Below are 22,839 nucleotides of genomic sequence, written 5' to 3'. Positions count from 1 at the left end.
GTAACCAGAATGCTGTTTTTTTTCTGATTGAAGTATTTTAAAAAAAAATACCCGATGGAGATACTTATATTTTACCAAGTACAGCAGGTTTCATAGGGGCTGTTCGAATGGTTATCGCATTCGTACAGCAAAGTTTTTATACATAGACCCACAGGTGTTTTGTCTGGTGGCAGATTGCCATTATCACAAATTTATTCTGTTCCAATGTGGTGGGGAAAGGATTCGCACTTCCCTTGCAGGGCTAAGACTAGACTGGTTTTAAAAAGTGTCAGCGTGCAATGTCCTGGGTGCCACCATCCTACATAACAAATTTCTGTTTTCTGTTTATTTAGTTGTCTGGATTTACATCTGACCCACGGGAGGTTTGCAGCTGTTTATATGATCTGGAAACTAACATATGTGAGTCCTTCAGTATCCTTTTGTAGCATCATCTGGGAGCTTTGAATCATAGGTTAGAGTTTGTAGAGAAATGGCATTCTGTAGGCTTTTGAATGGGTTTTTATAGCATCATTATTACTTATGTATGTTGGTGGTCGGTTGTGTATAGACATTTTTTGTAAATATTGCTTAGTTGTCTGAGGCTGGATTTACACTTGTCGATTTTGGTATTTTATACATACTCATATCCATTAATACACGTTTTTATACACATTAGGTTATGTCACCAGAACAAACAAAAAAAAAAGGACATGCACCATTTATAGCAAGATCACAACACTTTCTATTGCATTACCATGGGTCGTGGTGTGCTACAGCGCATGTGTGTTGGGGTGCCACTCAAAATTAATAGTGTGCACAGTGTATGTTACTGCAAAACATATGTGTGAACCCAGCCTAATACTAAACATGGACACAGTTGTAAATGCAGCACTTCTGCTCATTTTTAGGTGGTTTTCAAAATGAAATGGGTAATAGAATAGATAACGCTGTTTGCAATAACATTAATCTTTTTACTGTAAAATTGTTTCCTTAATCCAGCACTCCAGATCTTGAAGGCCTTTTTAACCTAATGTAAGTTATTAAAACAACAATGTGGCCACTTTGTCAAAGAAAGAACAATTGAAACATATGAGAACTGTTTTTCCTGGCAGATTTGTAATGATGTTTAGGCAATCCCATAACCTCTGGTCCGTGACATCCTGACCTATGTGAAAAAAGTAACTCCACTTTTGTTGGAAAAAAAAGCATTCCCCTCTGGGTGATCTATGTACATTGCTAGGATTTTACTTTACTTGGTTTCACTAGACAGGAAATTAGGGAAAAAACGGGGACACAGACATAAATAAAAATCTGGCAGGGGTTCTATCCTTTCCCATGCTACTAAGAGAAATACATTTTGTTTGTTTGTGTTGCTGTTGGAGAGTTCCCCTTACTTCCTGTTTGGTAAAGAGGGGAAGTGAGGGGAAATCTCTCTAACAGAGCCCCAGATAGCAGCAAACATTTGACAGGAGTAACCACCCACTTCCCTATCCAAAATGAAAAAAAAAAGTTTTGGCTGGATATACACTATGAGTAAAATCAAAAATATGTCTGTTTCTTTAAATATTGGATGTACTTGCCTTTTTCAGAGAATCATGGGAGGCTTCATTATGTAGTGTCAAACCTTCAACTGGGAGGGCCACATGCTGCTGTTTTCTGGGGTCTGTGGGCACCACAACAAGTATAAATCAGTAGTGGGGGTACCAAATTGGGATTGGTCTGTAATGGCAGTGATTTCTAGCAGTGTCATGTAATCTGTTCTCGATCACACCTGTAGTATTTCCACAGATTCTGACCTTCTTCTGTAGAATGACTACAGTATCTAGTAGTACTGTATGTTTGCATTCTCTGACATCCCCATGTAGTATGTCTGCAGTCGCTGACAGTCTTCGGTGGCATTGCATATATGGAATATTATGCGTGACTTCTTTTTGACCGCAGGGGCTGTAATTAGGCTGTGTATGTGGAGCACACATGCATTTAATGAATAAATGTGGAAAATCAATGTTCTTGTTTTGACTTTACATCTGAATTGTAATAGACCATATTACCTTCCTTCTTGTACATGTCTGGTCCAGACAGCAGAGGACAGAATTTCCAGTCACTGAGAATGTGCAGACTGTTCCTCCTCCGTATGTAGTGAGAATCATTATGATATACAGTCGCCCAGCCACTCAGCCCCAGCTCACCCTCACGGAAAACATGAAGGTAAATGATATATTTGTGTGTGCTTTTTTAACTATTTGCTCACAGGTCAGTGAAAGCTTCCATGAAATCAACATGTATGCTGCAACTGCTTTGCTTCTTCTGAAAATACTAGCTATCAGGCTGTCTGGCTAAGTCCCTAACCTAGAACAGATATGTAGAAGGAGAGTGAAAATCAGCACTTCTGATATACATTGTTTTTGGGTCAGCTTGAAATCCAGGTAGCTATCATTTTTTAAGGTGGTTTACCAATGGCAGCCCAATGATATATGTCAGCACGTTTCCTTTTGGTTTAGGGTAGATGTTGCTGGGTTTAATCACTAACCTTCTCTTATAAAATACTGGAGGTGAGATGTCAGTATCCCAAACCTGTACACCTGCTATGGCATTTATTAACTTTGGGGGAGGGGGGGTGTTTATTTGTTCATGGTATTTTCATTATTGTAAATGTAGAAGAAGCAAGGCTCCATGATGAGCCAGAAACTCCAGTGATAAGATTACACCCCAGATTGTCCACCCAGTAGCTGAAATGATGTTTTTAAAATTTGTGTGTCTGATGGGGGCAGGAGGCGGAGCCTAGCGGAGCAGACATGCATTGTTAGAGCTCCACACCGCTGAGGAGAGAAGAGAAGGACAAAGCGGAGCCTGCAGGCTCAAAAGGTATCCATTTGAACCTTTTTGCCCCAGGGAACAAACTGTGAAAGTTTGGGCAGGAAATATGGTACTGGGAGGAAACCATGGCAGAAATAAAAATCACCTCACAAAGAGCTCACAGGCACTCGCTGCAGCTGAAGCAGCTCCAGTCACCTCACAAGATACAGCATCAGGGCGCTCTCACAGACAGAAAATGTCACAGCAAGACTCTCCATTTGAGTCAGATACAGAACAAATCCTCTCACAAACTTCTCCACAAGCCTCCTCAGTATCCCCAGTAATATTATTACAATTTGAAAAGATGCTTCATAAGGCTTTAAAACAAACCTCAGACCAAATAACAAAAAGCCTAACCAAAGAAATAAGAGAGCTGGGAAACCGCACCGCAGCCTTAGAAATAAAAATGGATGAAATTGAAATTACAACCCAAGAAAATATAACAGAATTGGAACAATTAAAAAAAGAGAATTTAATACTTCAAACTAAGCTCGAAGATTACGAAAATAGAGCCAGACGTTCAAACTTACGCATAAGGGGAATACCTGAATCTGTGACAGACCTGCAATCTACTATTACTGCTCTATTACAAGAACTAAAGCCAGATATCCCTATTGAACGTTTAGAACTGGACAGAGTACACAGAGCCCTCACAGCCAAAAAGAAAGATGGACCCCCACGTGATATAATCACAAAATTTCATTATTACAGAACGAAAGAACAAATACTAATTGCTGCAAGAGAAAAAAAGGAACTTAATTTTCAAGGACACAATTATCAAATTTTTGCTGACCTATCCCAACTTACTATTACTAAAAGACGATCCATGAAACCCCAACTAATGGAACTGCAACGCCACAACATTATGTATCAATGGGGCTTCCCCTTTTCAGTCAGATTTAACTACCAAGGTACAATTTACAGAAGCAGATCAGCAGATGAACTACAACAAACCCTTTTAAAATTAAATCTGACAGAACCCACAAGCAGCAACACTCCCACACGCAGAAGAATGGCGTCATCTTCACCTTCAGGCAGCACCCAGAAAATTTCAGAACAAAATGGGAATCATCATTCTCACAAAAGAGGCCGTTATGCCACATCATCCATGGACCAAGAAGATTCAATGGACTGACATCCTAATTCCTGATATCTCTTCATTTATTATACTAAGAGATGGTTCTCTATAAAAAAAACCTATATTTATAACTGAATGTAACTGCATTCTGATAGTCACACACTGTGTGGGATCATGTTACATTCCAGTTATATTTCTTATTACTTCTGATTCATATAGCCTTAGAATATATAAGTGAAATAAGGAAATTCTTGTTCAGTTATATATTATCAGGTAATAACAATAGATTTATTACTTTTTAGGACAAATATGTTCAGTAATCCAGAAGTAATGGAAGCTTTTTCTTTCTTTTCTTAAAACAAATATATTATTACCTAACTAGTTCCTAGAATTATGTTTTTGTTTATTCTAATCTGAAGCAATACAACCTCAATTTTATGAGTCAACATATCTAAACAGTTACATATGAATAAAATATGTAATTGTTTACTCTAAAAGGGTTAAAATCCCCAAATAATTCAAACTATCTTCATCAATACCAAAGTTATTAACAGTACCTTTCTAACTGAATTATTTAGCCTAGGGCAAGACTAACCATATACAACCACCCTGGAATAAATAATTTCAACAAAAACTATATTCTGCACTCCAATTAATGAAACATCATTTTGATGTCTTTTGACATAGCACTTCTCTCCTGTAAGCGGAAGATCCGTGTACCCCCATTAGCCCTCCTCATTCTCCCAACCATATTATGTGGGAGTGTGACGAAGGCACTTATTCCACCTGAGAGAGATATTTATTCTCTTTCACGGGTAAATTGTGATTACTTGCAAAAAATAATTTATACAATGTATCATCTAATCTCATATGTTTTTTGTTTACTCTTTACTCCAGAATTCACTGGTTTCTTTTCTATCTATTCATCTCTTCAGTCCACACAGGTTGATCTGCGCAGTCAGCTCTGCATAACAAAAAGTAAGTCAAAACTATTTGATCTATTGCCATGGCACCACTGAATATACTTTCCCTGAATGTTCAGGGAATAAATGTCCCTCAAAAAAGGACCAAAGCCTTCCGTACTTTCCATAACAAGAAGGTTCACATAGTATGCCTCCAAGAAACACACTTCACCAAAGATTCTACTCCAAAATATATTTCTCCTTTTTATCAACAAATTTACACGGCTTCTGCCTGTACCAAGCAAAGTGGAACTCTAATTGCATTTCACCGATCCACACCATTCACCTTATCATCAGAAATTAAAGACCCAGAAGGTAGATACCTGATACTCATGGGTTATATAATGGATACAGCAATCACAGTGATTTCCTACTACGCTCCTAACAAACAACCTACACCATTCCTCTCACATATATTACAAGTGATTAATACACACAAAATAGGAACAGTGATAATGTGTGGGGATTCGAACCAGGTCCTCCTCCCATTTCTAGATAAATCACCTTTTACACCATCCAAATAACCTCTAGATTACCTTTTTCTCAACTTTTTTCCAAATACAATCTGGTAGATTCATGGAGAGAAAGTAACCCAATGAAAAAGAAATTCACTTATTTCTCGCACCCTCATCAAACCTTCACCAGAATAGATCATATTTTTCTAACAATAGGAATGATACCAGAAATTATTGCATCAGATATAATTCCGATTCCGTGGTCTGACCATAATGCAGTATACACTACTATAGCCTCAGCCATACCAAAAGCGCATGACCCAACGTGGTACTTACCGGACATAATGCTCAAACACCCACTACATCAGATGGCCATTGAACAAGCTTTAAAGGAATACATATCAATTAATAATACAACAGACATCTCCCCAATAACACTGTGGGAAGCTCATAAGCCTGTCTTGCGTGGTACAATACAAAGACAAATGGCACTATTTAAACGGGAACGCAAAAATCTAGCAAAAAAACTAGAACTCAATTTTAATGCAGCCTACATATCATTTCAAGATAATCCATCTCAGAGTACAAAATCTCATCTGGAAAAATCTAGATTGGAATACGATCTATTTCTCACTGAGTCAGTTGATAAATCCCTCAAACGCTCCAAACACAATTTCTACATGAATACAAACAAACCAGGTACATATTTGGCTCGGGCATTAAATTCAACTAACAAATCTTTCAAACCAATACGTTTGAAACTATCAAAAAATGTTTACACTTGTAATCCAGTTAAAATAGTCCATAAATTTCACTCACATCTCGCAACTTTATACAAGACAAACAATGAATTTAATCCTACAGAAGCTGAATCCTTCTTCTCAAAAATAACCTTACCTGAGTTATCTCAGAATCAAAAAAGCAGTTTGGATGAGCCTATAACAATAGATGAAGTTGCTAACGCCATAAAAGACCTAAAACTTAACAAAAGACCAGGCCCAGATGGCTACTCGGCTTTATACTATAAAACATTCTCAGAAATACTCTCTCCCATTCTCACTGAAACTTTTAACAAACTTCTAGATGGACATTCTTTTCGGCAAGAAACACTAATGGCAATTGTTTGTATGATCCCAAAACCCCTTTCTGATGATACTTCCTGTGTGAATTATCGGCCTATCTCTCTGTTAAACCTCGATATTAAATTATTAGCAAAAATAATAGCAAAACGCCTCAATAGCATTATAGGAAAATTAATACATAGAGATCAAGTAGGCTTCATGCCAAATAGACAGGCAGGCGATAATATACGCAGGGCAGTGTTATTGGCACATATTGCTAAAAAACGGAAAATCCCTTTATGTTTTCTATCTCTCGATATTAAGAGGGCATTTGACACAGTATCCTGGCAATATATGCAATATTCATTACAAAAATGGGGTTTTGGACCCCACTTTTTAACATGGATCAAAGCATTATATAATAAACCCAAAGCCTATATAAAATATGCTGGATACAAATCTGAAGCCTTTAATATCGAAAGAGGTACCCGACAGGGTTGCCCATTATCTCCCTTATTATTTGCCCTTATACTCGAACCCATGGCCCAATACATCAGAACAAACCAAACTATAACTGGCATTGAAGTAGGAGGTATTACACACAAATTATGTATATTTGCAGACGATATATTACTTTTTCTATCATCACCACAGGTCTCTGGTCCTAACTTAATACCAGCTCTTGATGGATTTGCAGCCCTATCCGGCCTTATGATTAATCCTAAGAAATGCCTAGTGCTTAATATTTCACTCACAAACATGGAATTGATCCCGGCTAGGGCTGCCCTCCCATTCACATGGGCAGAAAAATCAATCCCATATCTTGGAATTCATTTAACAGCATCTCATTCTGACTTATTCTCAACCAATTATCCTCCTGTATTAAGACAGATCACAAATCTAATAAAACAATGGTCGCAACTTCCTTTATCCTGGATAGGGAAGATTAATGCAATCAAAATGACTATTCTACCCAAATTGCTTTATCTATTCAGGGTCCTCCCTATTCCAATTCCTTCCTATTTTTTGAGAATAGTACAAAAAAGAGCAACTTCGTTTATATGGGGCTCTTCTAAACCACGTATACCTATACACACACTACATCTTCCCAAAAATAAAGGAGGCCTGGGATACCCTAATTTTACTAACTACTACAGAGCAGCACATTTGGCCAGTCTGTCCAAATACCATGCAAAACAGGAAATCCCATTATGGGTATTTATAGAGGCTTCAGAAAATGACCCTCTATTAATATCAAATTTATTATGGCTTGATCCTAAAGACCGCTTTAAAATTCATAATCCCATAACTAAACACTTCTTATCTCTCTGGGATAAACTAAAAACCAAATATCAGTTACAATCTCCACACAATCCTCTCCTTTCTTTTATCAGAAATCCGGCCTTTTATCCGGCATGGATCTACCCAAATTCTTTTAAAGCTTGGACAACATCAGGCATTCAGACACTAAATGACTTCATAGCATCTAAATCATTCCTTTCCTTCCCATCGCTTAAAGAAAAATATGATCTACCAAACTCTGAGATATTTAGATATCTCCAAATCAAAAATTTCTATACACCATTCCTAAAGGGGGATACACCATTATCCCAATTATCCATTTTTGAATCAATCTGTACAAAAGATCCATTTGCTAAAGGTACAATTTCATCACTTTATAATCAATTATATGGAGTAGCAAATCTTAATAGACCCTCTTACGTTCAGAGGTGGGAGGAGGACCTGGGACGAACTTTAGAAGACACGGACTGGTCTAACATATGGCTCACATCTAAGTCATCTTCACCCAACATCTTAGCACTGGAGACAAATTATAAAGTCCTAACTCGCTGGTACCTTGTACCCGCTAGAGTGGCAAAATATTCACCTAATACCTCAACTCTTTGTTTTCGAGGATGCCCAGAAATAGGCACATATTTACACATATGGTTGACGTGCCCAGTAATCCAAACCTTCTGGAAGGAAGTCTTCGTGATTGCATCTAAAATATTTAAAAAAATAATACAACCAGATCCATATTTAACTTTACTTAATCTAAAACCGGAATGGTTAACACTCTCTCAATTCAAACTTATGATCCAACTAATAACGGCTGCAAAACAAACAGTGGCCAAGGCATGGAAATCTCCTACATTGGTACTAGCAGAAACAATTCACAGAATGAATAATACAATGTCCCATGCTAAGATGGTAGCCATCGATCAAAATCAAATTCCAAAATTTGAAAAACTTTGGCATCCTTGGATAAAACAACAGTTCCTGTCAAACTTCAATGACTCTGTCCTGTTGCCATGGTAACAGATTAAATGACTTACAGAGACACCCATTCTAAGGCTTCAAAGAGAACTAAAAAGAATAATTAAACTGACGAGCGGGACAACCTTGTGGACCATACCTCTACCTTTCAACCCTTTTTCTTCTTTCTCTTTCCTTTTCTCCACCTTATGATTAAAGCTCATTATCAGAATTTATTTGACCTATATACACTCTACTTGTAAACAATATGTATAGTAGGTATAAATCATTTAAATACCTACAAAAGTAACTAAGGAAATGATATATATCTTTAATTTAGGTTTACGTGAACCCAATGTTTAATATTTGAAATTTCATGATATTTACCTATATAAACCCTACTGTAAAACAATGAGCTTACTTTATAGATCCTTGTAAACTTACTTTATGTATCTTTATAACATTGTATACTCAATAAACTTCTTTTGACAAGGAAAATTTGTGTGTCTAGGCACCATTTACTCTGCCCAGCTTGCTTTACTATTTAACATTTCCTTTCTGGTAGTAAACATCAAGTCATTATAACCTGTGTTATAACCGCTCAGTGTCTGCTACCCCTCTCTTTTTTTTAATCAATAAAAAGGTTTTTATTAATGAGAACACAAGGCACTACATGGTATATTTGCATAGGTATACAATCCTTGAACAACAGGATTCTCAATATTCACAACAATATATAAGTGGTGGTGAATGTATAACCATCTTATTTATCATGCGCCTAAGAAGCATTGTGTAATACCCTGAATTCCCTGCACTCATAACAAAGGGAAGAGCAACATTCAAACACAATAATCAAAAAAGCAGGTACAAATAAAATTTGCCTGATGAGCAGCAAAAAATGGATTCTAGCGATTTGACTAAATAATGTCCATTGTCAAATAATGGATAGGTGGCTGGTCAGAGCTTTGAATAATGCTCCAGATCAATCAGTAACACCAAGACATCCTTAATACATAGGTATATATCTTCCCGTGTAGATATAAACCGGTCCAAAAATCTGCGTCTCCATGCTCTGCATCCATTTTTTTGCTGCTCATCAGGCAAATATTAAATCAGGAACTTTTCGTTCTAAGACCTCACTGCTTTTTGGTTGGCGCCTATCTACACCCCCACTGGCACAGTTGCTTGACCCATTTTTCTTCTATGGAATCATTTTGCATGTAAAAACAAATTGTGACTTTACTTACTCCTATCCTATACCCCTGACGAAGGTGTTTAACCAGAAACGCGTCGGGTACCGGTGAATACTATATACCGGAGACTATTATTTTGTTGTCATATTTTTTGTGTAAATTGTTGTTTTTTGTTTATTTTTCATATGTGTATAATATTTGTACAAACTTTGATGTCGTTTAACTATCGATCATCCTCATGATCGGATATTTTTATGCATATTCAATAAACTTAACTTTTTGTATTATACAAGTGTATGTTGCCTTAAAAGTCCCAATGAAGGGGATCTATCTTTTTTTCTAAACTCTTGCACCTCAAGGCATAGTGTAGCTGAACATATTGGTAATGATGACCTTTAAGTATAGGGAATTTACTCAGTAATTGGAAGTACGGCTTTAGAGCGGACCCATCAAGAATTTGGAAGAGGAAATTAATCCCAAATCAGGTTCTTGGGGACCCTGTTTAAGTCTGTGTAAAAGCGGTTTTGCCAAATGGGGGTTTGACATGGATAACCCGTCAATCCGAGTGTGTTCCAGACTTTCATCAGTAGCTAAGCTGTGGGACAATTAAATTGGATTTTAGGGAGTCCCATATACATATGGGACAGGGAGGTAAAAGCTGTGTCATGGCCGATAAGGAGATTCCTGGAGGGGTCTGTAGTCGTCTCAAGATCCCACCCTGTGAAGTGTTGTAGTTGGGCTGCAAAGTAGTACATTTGTGGGTGCGGAACAGCCATTCCACCCTGATCTTTGGGGAGTTGCAGAGTGGCAAGTTTAATATGTGCCACTCCACCTCTCCAGACGAAGGCTCTGAACTGTGAGTCAATACATCGGAACCAGTACTGTGATATCCAGTAAAATGTACAAAAGTTGCGGTGCCCAAATCATTTTTATAAGATTTACCCGTCCGGTTACTGACAGTGGTAGATTACTCCAACTGGCCTGTTTATGTTGAAACTTACGTAGTATTGGTTTCAAGTTCAGTGTAATATAGTCCCTTGGGTCTCCTGTCACTACTATACCTAAGTATTTGAATGAGGTAACAACTTTTATATGAGAAACATCGCCTGGTAGAGGTGTCGGTAGAGGGTCCAGTGGTAAAAGAGACGATTTGTGCCAGTTAATGGCAAAGCCCAAAAGCCACCCAAACTGGTCGATTAGGCGCATCACTGCCCTTAGGGAGTCCCCAGTATCTCCTAAGTACAGCAGGGTAACGTCTGCGTACAATGAGATTTTTTCCTCTCTCTGACCGCGCCTGAAACCCGCAATGTTGGGGGAGGCCTGCACCATAGCTGCCAGAGGTTCCAATGCAAGGACAAACAGCAGGGGTGACAATGGGCACCCCTGTCGTGTCCCGCGAAACAGAGGAAATGGCTCCGATAGGGTGTCATTAATCCCTACCTTCGCCGTGGGGGCAGCATACAATAGCCTCAACCGTGATATGAATCTGTCGCCCAGACCAAATCAACACAGCACCTCCCAAAAATAGCTCGACTCCACGCTGCCAAAAGCTTTGGCAGCTTCGAGGGAAAAAAAATAGCCCTGTTGCCGGGGTTATCTACTGGGATTTGAGTGTTGAACAACCTGCGGATGTTCAGCACAGTAGATCAGGTAGGGATGAAGCCGGGCTGGTCAGAGTGGACCAGGTCTACTACAACCCCCCAAAGTCTAGTGGCCAACACCTGTGCTAGCAATTTGACATCTGCATTAAGCAGCGAAATAGGACTATAAGAGTCAGGTTGTAGTGGGTCCTTGCCAGGTTTTGGGATGACCACTATGATAGCCTCATACATAGAAGCGGGTAAACCGCCTTCTTGAAGGGCATCGTTTAGGGTTGTTAACAGGGTAGATAAAAGAGTATCCCGTACGTTTTTGTGGGCAGGCCGTCAGCTCCCGGTGATTTATTATTTGCCCTCTGTGCCACTGCTAGAGTAAGCTCCTCAAGAGTCAGTGGGTTACTGAGAGCAGCAAGGCCCTGTTGTGATAACTGGGGAAGGGAGCACTGGTCCAAAAAATGGCTCTGCTCCTCTTGTATGGGATGCACTTTAGACGTATATAGATCTCTGAAGAAGTCCGAAAACACTTCAGGGATGCAGGTCCGGTCGCTAACCATGTCCCCCTCAGTGTTCTGAATGGCCTCTATATGGGTCGTGCCTTGCTGGGCTTTAGCTATCATGGCTTGTAAATGTCCAGTGTTTTCTCCTTCATCAAAGTATTTTTGCTGCAGGAAGAACCGCTCCGCTGCAGTGGTGGTGGAAACCTGCTAATACAGGGCCTGTGCGTCCTGCCACCTTCGCTCTGATTCCGAAGTGGGGGCAGCAATATACCTCTCCTCTGCCTTGGTGGCCTCACTCATGACCAGATTCTCCCATTCTTTGGTCTTGGTTTTAATGGCGGTAATCTGCGTGATGATTAAACCCCTCAGATGAGCCTTCAGAGCATCCCAGATCACCACAGATCCAGCTGAGCCCCGATTAAATTGTAAAAACTCAATCAGGGCTTTGGAAGTGGGATCAGACTCTGGAAAGATTGTGAACCAAAAAGGGTTTACCTTCCACAGCCTATGTCGGGGGCTAGGGGAGGTAGATACGTGAGCACATAGGAGGGAATGGTCCGAAATGTTGCATGGAGCATACATCATGGAAGCGGTCAGTGCATGCGCCAGGTTGTTCCCCAAACATAAATCAATGTGGGAGAGGCATTTATATGATGCTGAGTAGCATTGCACATTCTGGGTCCTCCACACATCTCGCAGGCCAAGTTCTGCAAGAAATCTAGAAAAGGGGGTAGGGCCTCCCAGTTGGGGATTGCCACTAGCTCCGGATTTAAATTTATCCAGCCTCTCCCATCCTCTGGAACTCCCTACCCCAATCTGACACTTCCTGAAAACCCTCCTCTTCAGAGAAGCCTATCCAGCCCCCACCTAACAACTGTACTTTAACTTTCTCCATCAGATCATCCCCCACAGCTATTACCTTTTGTATCACTAGACCCTCCCTTCTATATTGTAAGCTCTAACAAGCAGGGCCCTCTGATTCCTCCTGTATTGAATTGTATTGTAACTACTGTCTGCCCTCATGTTGTAAAGCGCTGTGCAAACTGTTGACGCTATATAAATCCTGTATAATAATAATAATAATAATGTTCTGTTCTCACAGTTAGAAACTTACCATGTAAACCAGTGGTAAACTAATTCTTTCTTTTTACAGAAAATGCTACAGTGTCCTTATTTCTTCTTAGATGTTGTCTACATTCACAATGGGTCCGAGGAGGAAGATATGAGCTGGAAGGTAGATATGTAATGGGTTTCACCCGTAGCCTTTATTGCTACTGTTCAAGTGGACAAATCATGTAAAATTAGGACCATTATCCCAACTTCATACTTGTATGCCTTTATTAGCCATGCAGACTAAGGTGCAAATTTTCTTTTAGGGAAACCACCATGTGTTATGCAGGAAGCGTAAGCCAACATGCTTGGAATGCTGTATATGGTTCAAAAATGTAACCACTGATAAAATATATATATATATATATAAATTGATTATTCCAATAAATGAACATTTTATATTTCTGGTTTGGTCTAAAAATTATCCACAACAATTATATATGACCAATTGTTAAGGACCTATTTGCAGCAATATATGGACTGAGAGGTTCTTTGAGCGCTTTCCTTTAGTGTTGTCTATTATGGTTCATTGTTTCCACCACTCCAGGTGGTTTCACTAAAAGCAGCTTGAGTTTACATCCCTCTGTGGACATTCTTTCAGCTTATAATGCCTTTTTGAGTACATTGGACTTACTGGAATAGTGCACAGCACCTGACTGTGTGGCACATGTTTAAAAAAAAAAAAAAGAGGGTTTAATATTTCTTAATTATAACAAATAAAAATAATTTTCCCAGAGCTATCACATTTAGTGAAAACACTAGTTGTAATCTTAATCCAAACCCTAGTTTAGCCCAAAAATTTAATGTCTAGTTTTTATCCAAACCATAGGCCGGCTAAATACTAGTTCTAGTTCAAACTCTAGCCCAGTTGACAAACTACTAGTTCAAGACTTGGCCCAAAAAGCAGCGTTCTAGCCTTAAACGCACCCTAGCCAAGCCTTGAAAACACTGGTTCTAACCTTAATACAAACCTTAGCCTGGTCTAGGAACATCGAAACTAGGACCAGAAACCTCCTAGCTTTAAATTAAAACTCTGCTCAAAAGCATTAGTTTTAGCCTTAGGGCTCATTCACACCATAGTGCATTCATAATAAGCTGGCGTGCATTTTAATTTGCACTGTGCTGCAATGCATTGCATGTTTTAACCCTTTTTTATAAAGGACATCTATGGTTTTGCAATGTGCTACACAAAAATGCAACTTGTCCTACATTTTTTTCAGTACACACCAACACAGAACATTGTTTTGAACTAAAACAATAGGGAATATGGTTATTTGCCTTTTCTTTGCATTGGGACTGTGTTGGGCAACACTGGTTTTAGCATGAATCCAAAGCCTAACCTAGCCAAAATCCACTAGTTCTACCCTTAACCCAAACCTGGCTCAAAAACACTAGTTCTAGCCTTAACCGCACACTAGCCAAGCCTACAAACACTAGTTCTAGTGCCTGAAGGCTCTGATTTACTATATAGCTTGTAGTTGGTCACGTTCATCTGGGCTTGTTTTTATAATGTTGAAGACCTATCACCACTTATCCAAGTGTTTTTTCTCTGTTCTAATGAGTGTCAGAAACTAACCTCTATTAAGATATAGCATTTTAAAACAAAGCCCATGAGCAAAGGATTTAAACTAACGTTAAATAACCTGAGTGAATAAGGTAAATACATTTTTTTTGCACCACTGGCTCACACAATCCAGAGGTGTAGCTCTAGAAGCAGTATGGATTCGGTTAAGAGGTTACCAGCCAAGGCTAACGCCAAGCATCTGGGTGCATATGTTTATGGCAAGCTAGAAATTCAAATTTTACGCAACAATTATTTAGAAGTGAAAAAATAATTGAAGGAAAAAAAACCATTACTACTGCAGCATGGAATAGAGCCTAGCAGGATGTCTCTGTTTTGTAAACGCACTCACTTTTTATCCACCTCTCCATCCCTCTCATTAGTCTTTTGCTAATGTACTAATATTTTTATATATAAGATATCCTTTTGCCTTTGGCCAGCACTAAATACAAATTAGCCTTAGTCAACCAGTCCCTCATAATCAAGAAAAATCAGGAAAAGGGTTCTTAAAGAACGTAGGTACTAATTTTGAGCCTTAACAGTGTGATTGCTATAAAATTCTCTTTATTAAATAGACATTCATAATTGCACCAATTTCACTTATGGCTAACTCCAAAAGGTACACACACAGTGAATAAAAACCTCCACCCTTTATCACATATTTAAAGCAGGTGAGTGGAGGTTATAATTCATTGTGTGTATACCTTTAGAGAATTGGTACCTACTTTCTTTGGGAACCCTTTTCCTTATTGTTCTTTATTTGTGACTTTGATGGGATACTTGATCCACACTCCCTAAATTCTTTCAAATTTTTCCTCACACATATTCGGGTTAGAATATGATTATATTGAAAAGGCATTTGACAAGGAAGACTGGGAATTTATGATGAGTGCAATAGAGGCTGTGGGAATGGGTCCAAAGATGGTCCAACGGATTAGAACACTATATAATCACCCAACAGCATCAGTAAAGGTTAACATGACTCTGTCCACATCTTTGAAATGTATAATGGAACAAGACAGGGGTGTCCGCTCTCTCCCCTCCTGTTTGTGCTGTCATTAGAGCCATTACTGGCAACCATACGAAATAACACGGACATAGGTGGGGTGAAGATCGGAGACGAAGAACACAAGGTAGCGGCATATGCCAATGATATTCTGTTTTATGTATCCAGCTTGAGAATAACATTGCCGAATTTAATAAAAGAAATGAAAAGGTACGGAGAACTTTCAAATTTAAAGATTAATCCAGTAAAATCTGAAATATAAATATGAATAAGGAAGAAGAACTAGCTTTACAAAAAGAATTCCCATTTACTTGGGGGGAAAAAAGACCTAAAATATCTTTAGATAAACGTAACCGTCCTTATACCGAGCAAATTCCATCCCACTATTGAACGAAGTTAAAACAGAAATTAAAAATATAATAACAAGATCACTCTCCTGGGTAGGATGGAAAAACATGGTCAAAATGGTGATTGTGCCAAAAATTCTTTATAAATTTCAGATGTTACCAATATCCCTCAAAACATTAAAAGCAATGATAATAAAGTTCATATGGCAGAATAAGAAATCAAGAATACAGTTCTCAGTATTAAGTAAGGATAAAACACAAGGGGGTTTAGCTGCCCTGGCCCTTTTAAAAGGTATTATAATGCCATAGTATTAGCATGAATGGTGGAGTGGACAAAAATAGGTGTGAGTGATAAAATATGGGTGAAAATTGAAAATACACTGAGGAAAACAAGGTTAGCCACTTAAATTTGAGGTCTGCCCACCGCTGCAAAAATTAAAAGCCAGAAGCTACATATACTGCAGCTGCTAGCATTTTAATAATAGGGCACTTATCTGTCCTGGAGTCCAGTGATGTCGGCACCGCAGCTGATGTAGCCTTACATCTTCACGCTGGGAACCCTACTGCGCATCTGCGAGGCTCCACTCCTCTCTCCTACTGGGAACGGTGTTCAAACCACACATGTGAGGTTTTGCCGCAATCGTTAGAGCGAGAGCAATAATTCTAGCACTAGACCTCCTCTGTAACTCTAAACATGTAACCTGTAGAAATTTTTAACCGTCGCCTATGGATATTTTTAAAGGTAAAAGTTTGTCGCCATTCCACAAGCAGGCGCAATTTTGAAGCATGACATGTTGGGTATCAATTTACTCGGTGTAACATTATCTTTCACAATATAAAAAATTGGGCTAACTTTTTTGTTGTCTTATTTTTTTTAAGTCAAAAAAGTGTATTTTTTTTTACCAAAAGAACTGTGCTTGTAAGACCGCTGCGCAAATACGGTGTGACATAAAAGTATTGCAAGGACCTCCATTTTATTCTCTAGCCACTTGCCGACCGTCCGCCGCAGTTATACTGTGGTAAAATGGCACAGGCAGGCGAATCACCATCACGGTACGTCGGCACCATAGATGGCCACTAGGGGGGCGCGTGCTCGCCCATGGAGCCGATGCGAGTGCCCGGCAGTCTCGATCACCGCCGGGCTCCCATGATCACTCGGGGCACACAGAGAACCGGGATCTGTGTGTGTAAACACACAGTTTCGGGTTCTCTGAGGGGAGAGCTGACAGATTCTCTGTTCATACAAAGTATGAACAGCCGATCTGTTAGTTTCCCTGCACAGTCCACATCCCCCTTCAGTTAGAACACTTCCTAGGACACACATTAACCCCTTAGTGTTAACCCCTTCACTGCCAAGCACATTTTTACAGTAATCAATGCATTTTTAATCGCACTGCTTACTGTGTTATTGCCAGTGGTCCCAAAAATGTACCAAAATTGTCCGACGTGTCCACCATAATGTCGCAGTCATGATAAAAATCGCTGATCTCCGCCATTACTAGTAAAAAAAAAAAAAATATTAATAAAAATGCCATAAAACTATTTCCATTTTGTAGAAGCTATAACTTTTGCGCAAAGAAATCAATATATTGCGATTTTTTTTATTTATTTTTTTTTTTTTTTCCAAAATATGTAGAATACGTATTGGCCTAAACTGAGCAAAAAAAGTTTTTTTTTATATTTTCTGGGGAGATTTATTATAGCAAAAAGTAAAAAAATAATGCATTTTTTTCAAAATTGCCGCTCTTTCTTTTGTGTTTAGCACAAAAAATAAGAGGTGATCAAATACCACCAAAAGAAAGCGCTATTTGTGGGGAAAAAAGGACGTCGATTTTGTTCGGGAGCCACGTCGCACGACCGCGCAATTGTCAGTTAAAGCAACGCAGTGCCGAATCGCAGAAAGTGCTCTGGTCTTTGGCCAGCCAAATAGTCCGGGGCTGAAGTGGTTAAGGTGTTAGAATAAAAATATTTAATGTTTGGGGGTTCTAAATTTTCCAGCAAAAAAAAAAAAAACGATTTTAACTTGTAAACACCGAGTCTGAAAAATAGGCCCGGTCCTTAAGTGGTTAAGTAATATTTGGGTACCACAACAATATAGAAAGTTAGATGTAAATACACATGACTTGACTAGAAATGTTTTTAGGGTTTGAGATCTAATTTATAGACAAACAAAATGGAAATATAATTCACTGTTAATTTATTACTTTTTACCCGGTAATGGGGCACAATTTGGAGACTGGATTATAGACAAAAATGCACAGATGATATAATGAAAAGAGGAAAGATATTTTCATAGCAAGGATTGAAACACAAAAGGGAATTAATGATATTAAACGAATGGCGATATTTTCATTTAAGACACTTCGTGACAACACTACCTCAGCCTATTAGGTCAGAGGAGGATCTCCTCCCATTCGAACGTCTGTGTATTCCACAGGTGGATCCAAAACATCATATTTCGCAGATCTGTAAAATACTCGCGGAGAACACTGAGCCGAGAATACCGCCATTAGTTGAAAAATGGGAAAAAGAATTGGGATCACGTTCGAAGGGGCAACGAATAAATAAAGTACTGAGAGCGGGGATATAAATATGATAGAAATTAATTCTAAATGTCTGGCCATGTGGTATATAACACCCATTAAAGCACAGAAATGTCAACCAGAGAATTATTCAATGTGTTGGAGAGGGTGTAATTTGCATATAAGGTGGGAGTGCCCAAAGATACAGGATTACTGGCAGACGGTGCGGGAATACATAAGGGAGATCACGAACATGGACATTGCCGACGACCCATGGGTTTTGCCTTTTCCATAATACAAACAGCATAATAAAACAATATAAGAAAAAAGTAGTATATTATTTAATAAATGCAGCAAAAGGAGCAATACCAAAAAAGTGGCTAAACCCAAAAAGCCCTACTATGAAGGAATGGTTAAAAAAAAAAAAATAGAATACATTTATAAAATTGAAATCTAAGTAGTAGTAGAGAAGATCAAAGAAATTCTCTACTGTTTTGGGAAGGATGGGTAGAGTTTAGGAGAATGAGGAAATATGCAGAGATGTGAGGAAGAAGGAGGTGAAAGAGGTGGAGAATTAAGGAGAAGGGAGGAAGGAAAGGAGTAATGGTAAAATATGGGGAGAGGTGGGGGGGAAGAGGAGGGGACTTTGGAGTATTGTATATGTAAGTTTGAACATATGAATCTATCATGTTTTTTTATATGGAAAAATAAAAAAAAAAGTAAAAAAGAAAATTTTATATAATATATATGTTTTTCATTTTTTTTTATACTTGATGGGTTTTTCTTTCAACCCTTTCTCTAATGCCGCGTACACACGAGCGGAATTTCCGACAGAGTCCGATGGGAGCTTTTCATCATTATAGTCCGACCGTGTGCATGCCCCATCGGACTTTTTCTGTCGAAAATTCAGACGGACTTAGATAGAGAACATGTTCTATATTTTTCCGACGGAAAAAAATTACTATCGGAAAAACCGCTTGTCTGTATGCTGTTCCGACGCACCAAAAACGATGCATGCTCTGAAGCAAGTATGAGATGGAAGCTATTGGCTACTGGCTATTGAAGTTCCGTTTTCTAGTACGTCACTGTGCGCTGGACGGTCGGAATTTGGTGTGACCGTGTGTATGCAAGACAGCTTGAGCGGAATTCAGTCAGAAAAACCTTCAGAGTTTATTCCGACGGCAAAACCGGTCGTGTGTACAGGGCATAAGAGGAAATTTGTAAAAAGTGATTCAGCTCACTCTCCACACCTTATCACTATCCCTGTAATTATTGTGTTTTTACAGTAGAGTTTTTGTGATAAAGGGTGGAGGTTATCATTTATTCTATGTATACCTTTTGGCGTTAGCCATAAGTGAAATTGGTGCAATTATGAATGTCTATTTAATAAAGAGAATTTTTAAATAGTCACACAGTTTGGGTTAAAATTAGTATCTACAGTACTTTCCTTAGGAACTCTTTTCCTAATTTTTCTTTATTTGTGGCTTTGATATAGGGAACTTGATTCACACCTCTAAATTATTCTTTGGGTCAATTGGTAGACTTTCACATTTTTTCCTCACACACATTTGGGTTAGAATATGATTATATTTTCTCAGTCCCTCATACTATCCTTTTTTCCTTTTACTAGGATGTGTTTGGATTCTTTAGTAGCTTGGACCCTAAAGGCACTAGCTACAAATATGAGGTTTCGATAACAGGATCTGCTCTGGAACTTCACAACTGTATGGCAAGATTGCTTGCACATCCCCTCCAACGCCCATTCCAGAGCCATGCCTCATACAGCCTTCTAGAGGAAGAAGAAGAGAGCACAGAGGGGGAGGTTACTGTCTAAAGCATCGGAACATCTTAAGCAAAACAAATTATTATTGGATATCATTTCATGTTAGTACTAAAACATTCAAAATAAAATTGCATACTTTTTTTTATATTTGCGTTTTGAATGGTGTTTGTCGTAACAATTAAGACTTGCTTTGCTATATAGGAGAGTCTTGTAGTTTTAATTTTTTCCCAACCTTTTTCAGGTATAAATGCTGCCTCTGTCTGTCAGGTTTTAACTGATGTACCGTGGGTGTTCTAATAGAGTTAAAATAAAGTTTTTTTCTTCCTGCCAGACCCTTATCTGCACAATCATTTAAAATTGCACATACAGACTGCTGCATCTTAAAAAAAAAAAAATAGTAGTAGTTCTAAATGCTAGGTGATTTTTTTCTATTTTTTGTTTTGTTAATGCATTCTCTGCGTGAAGGTAACAATGTCTTTCTATGCCCCGTCCCCAAACACTTACCTGCAGTTACTTGTCACAGTTGGCAGGTCCTCGTGATCTGTGCAGCTTATCTGATCTTTTGGGTTCTAGTGGCGGATACTGAGGACAGGGGAGCGATAGGCTTCAGCTGCTGTCAGTTAAATTGATGGGTATGGCTAGCTAGGCACTATGTGTCTTTGGATGACCACAACCTAGTCCTGGAGCATGCTGGCACGCATGGGTGTCTTCTTAGGAGCCTGCTAGCTAAGAAGATCCCTGCAATCAGTCGAGGTGGTGCAGCGACCTGGAGACCAGCCCGAGTAGAAGAAAATAGACAGTTTTAAAGCAGAACCACCACATTGTAATGCAAGTGTGGACATGCGCTTAAAAAAATAGGATCAATAGGGCTTAAACTTTTACTTAATACAGTTTAAATATTTGTTAATCTTGCCCAAATTTTTGACATTTTTAGCACACTTCCTGAAAGTAACAGCTCTCTAAAAATACAATTTTTCTCCTCCTATAGATCACTTTCTTCTTCTGTCCTAAATGTACCCTTAACACATATCCTTATATTCAAAATATACAGTGTTTCTCTTCACATACTTCTTCAAAGCTGTCTTTGTCATCTTTTCTCAACACGATCTTATATTCCTGTAGTTATCTGTTGCTACTGATCTAAATGATTTACTTTATCTCCCCAAATGCAGAAGGATCTGGGTGCTCTGGTAGATCATAGAGTTAATAATGGCATGATATGCCAAACTGCAGTTTATAAAGCTAGCAAAATACTTTGTTGTATTAAAAGAGGTATGGATATCATTTTGCCCCTGTACAAATCGTTAGTAAGACCTAATCTTGAATATGCAGTTCAGTTATGGGCACCGATTCACAAAAAGGATATTGGAGAAAGGTGCAGAGAAGGACAGCCAAGTTGATAAGAAGCATGAAGGAGCTCAGCTATGAGGAAAGATGAGAGGAACTTGTTAGAGAAATTATACTTTAAATGTCCTGTATGAAAATGTCATTTGATATGAATATGGCCTTATACTGTAGCTCTAGTTATAATATGCTAGACTCAGCAATATTTAGCTTAGTGATAAGATGCTTAGACTTGCATTATTTGAATACATCCTATATTTTTGTGTTGGCTTGGGGAGTTTTCCAAGTCAGTATCCTGTAACCATTGTGAATGTAGATAAAGTATGTAACAGACACTTCCACCTTTCCTGTTGTGTTCAGAATAAAGATGAAACGCATAAGACTGGCCATTTTTAAAACAGGAAAGGGGGGTGTCCAGGGCCTATAAAAAACATGTACCACAGTATTCTCTTCAGAAATGACGATGACTGCATGAACATGTAATGCAATTCATTTCTCTTGCATATGCAATAAATATTATCTTGATTCCCAAGGACGGTCTGAGACGGTAATTTATTTCCGTAACAATTTGGTCCTTCGAAGAGCCGGAAGTCCAAGTTCCCGAGATGCACTGGATCAACTCAGTGACTGATGACCGTACGGCAAAACTGTAAGTCCTCCGTCTCAAATTAGACATTAAAGAGAGGCCGTTCCGCTGAACCAGTGCCTCCCGGGCAGTGACTTACCGGATCAGCACAAGAGAACGCTCTCGGGACAAGGTAAGATTTTTATTTTTATTTTATTATTAACCTTTTGGGTTAGACTTGATTAGGAATTTAATGCATAAGGGATTTAAATACATACATACAAGATAGAGATTGATTGAATGTTTATCTGCTTTACTCTTGTTGAGGGGAAATAAGTGGTCACGTATTCCCCGTATAGATCCATCTGTGGCCATCCTGGATGGGCAGACCTAGTGACTAGCCCGCGTTTTGGGAAGACGCGCTCAGGGCGACCTGGCGGCAGTCGAGCACTGCGGGTGTTCTCTCTCTTGTGTGTTCTTGTTTGTTTTTCTGGGTTAATTGTCATTTGATATAGGAGTATGGTCCCATACTAATATCCGGGTGCAGATAAAGGAAATTTGTCGATTGGATATTAGGTCCAGACAGCCTTGTAAACTGCAGAAAATTCCCGAGGGGACACATAAATACTCCTAGATCAAAATCTAAAGAACCCCCTGTTGATACAA

The 22,839-nt window shown here is 38.8% G+C and overlaps 1 protein-coding gene across 1 annotated transcript in view; it reads left to right on the top strand.

Moving 5' to 3' along the window:
• Positions 1-22,140, top strand: part of BABAM1 (BRISC and BRCA1 A complex member 1) — a 79,046-nt gene extending 56,906 nt beyond the window's left edge. Inside the window, exons 5-9 of the mRNA XM_073593074.1 lie at positions 333-411; positions 987-1,011; positions 2,058-2,187; positions 13,089-13,169; positions 20,112-22,140. Of these exons, the coding sequence (XP_073449175.1) occupies positions 333-411; positions 987-1,011; positions 2,058-2,187; positions 13,089-13,169; positions 20,112-20,315 (519 nt within the window). The 3' untranslated portion in view covers positions 20,316-22,140. The remainder of the gene's footprint in view (positions 1-332; positions 412-986; positions 1,012-2,057; positions 2,188-13,088; positions 13,170-20,111) is intronic.
• The last annotated feature ends 699 nt before the right edge of the window (positions 22,141-22,839 follow it).

Source organism: Aquarana catesbeiana, linkage group LG01 (assembly GCF_042186555.1).
Source record: "Aquarana catesbeiana isolate 2022-GZ linkage group LG01, ASM4218655v1, whole genome shotgun sequence".
NCBI lineage: Eukaryota > Metazoa > Chordata > Amphibia > Anura > Ranidae > Aquarana > Aquarana catesbeiana.
The sequence above is the reverse complement of the archived record's forward strand: the minus strand, read 5'-3'. Positions and strand labels throughout refer to the sequence as shown.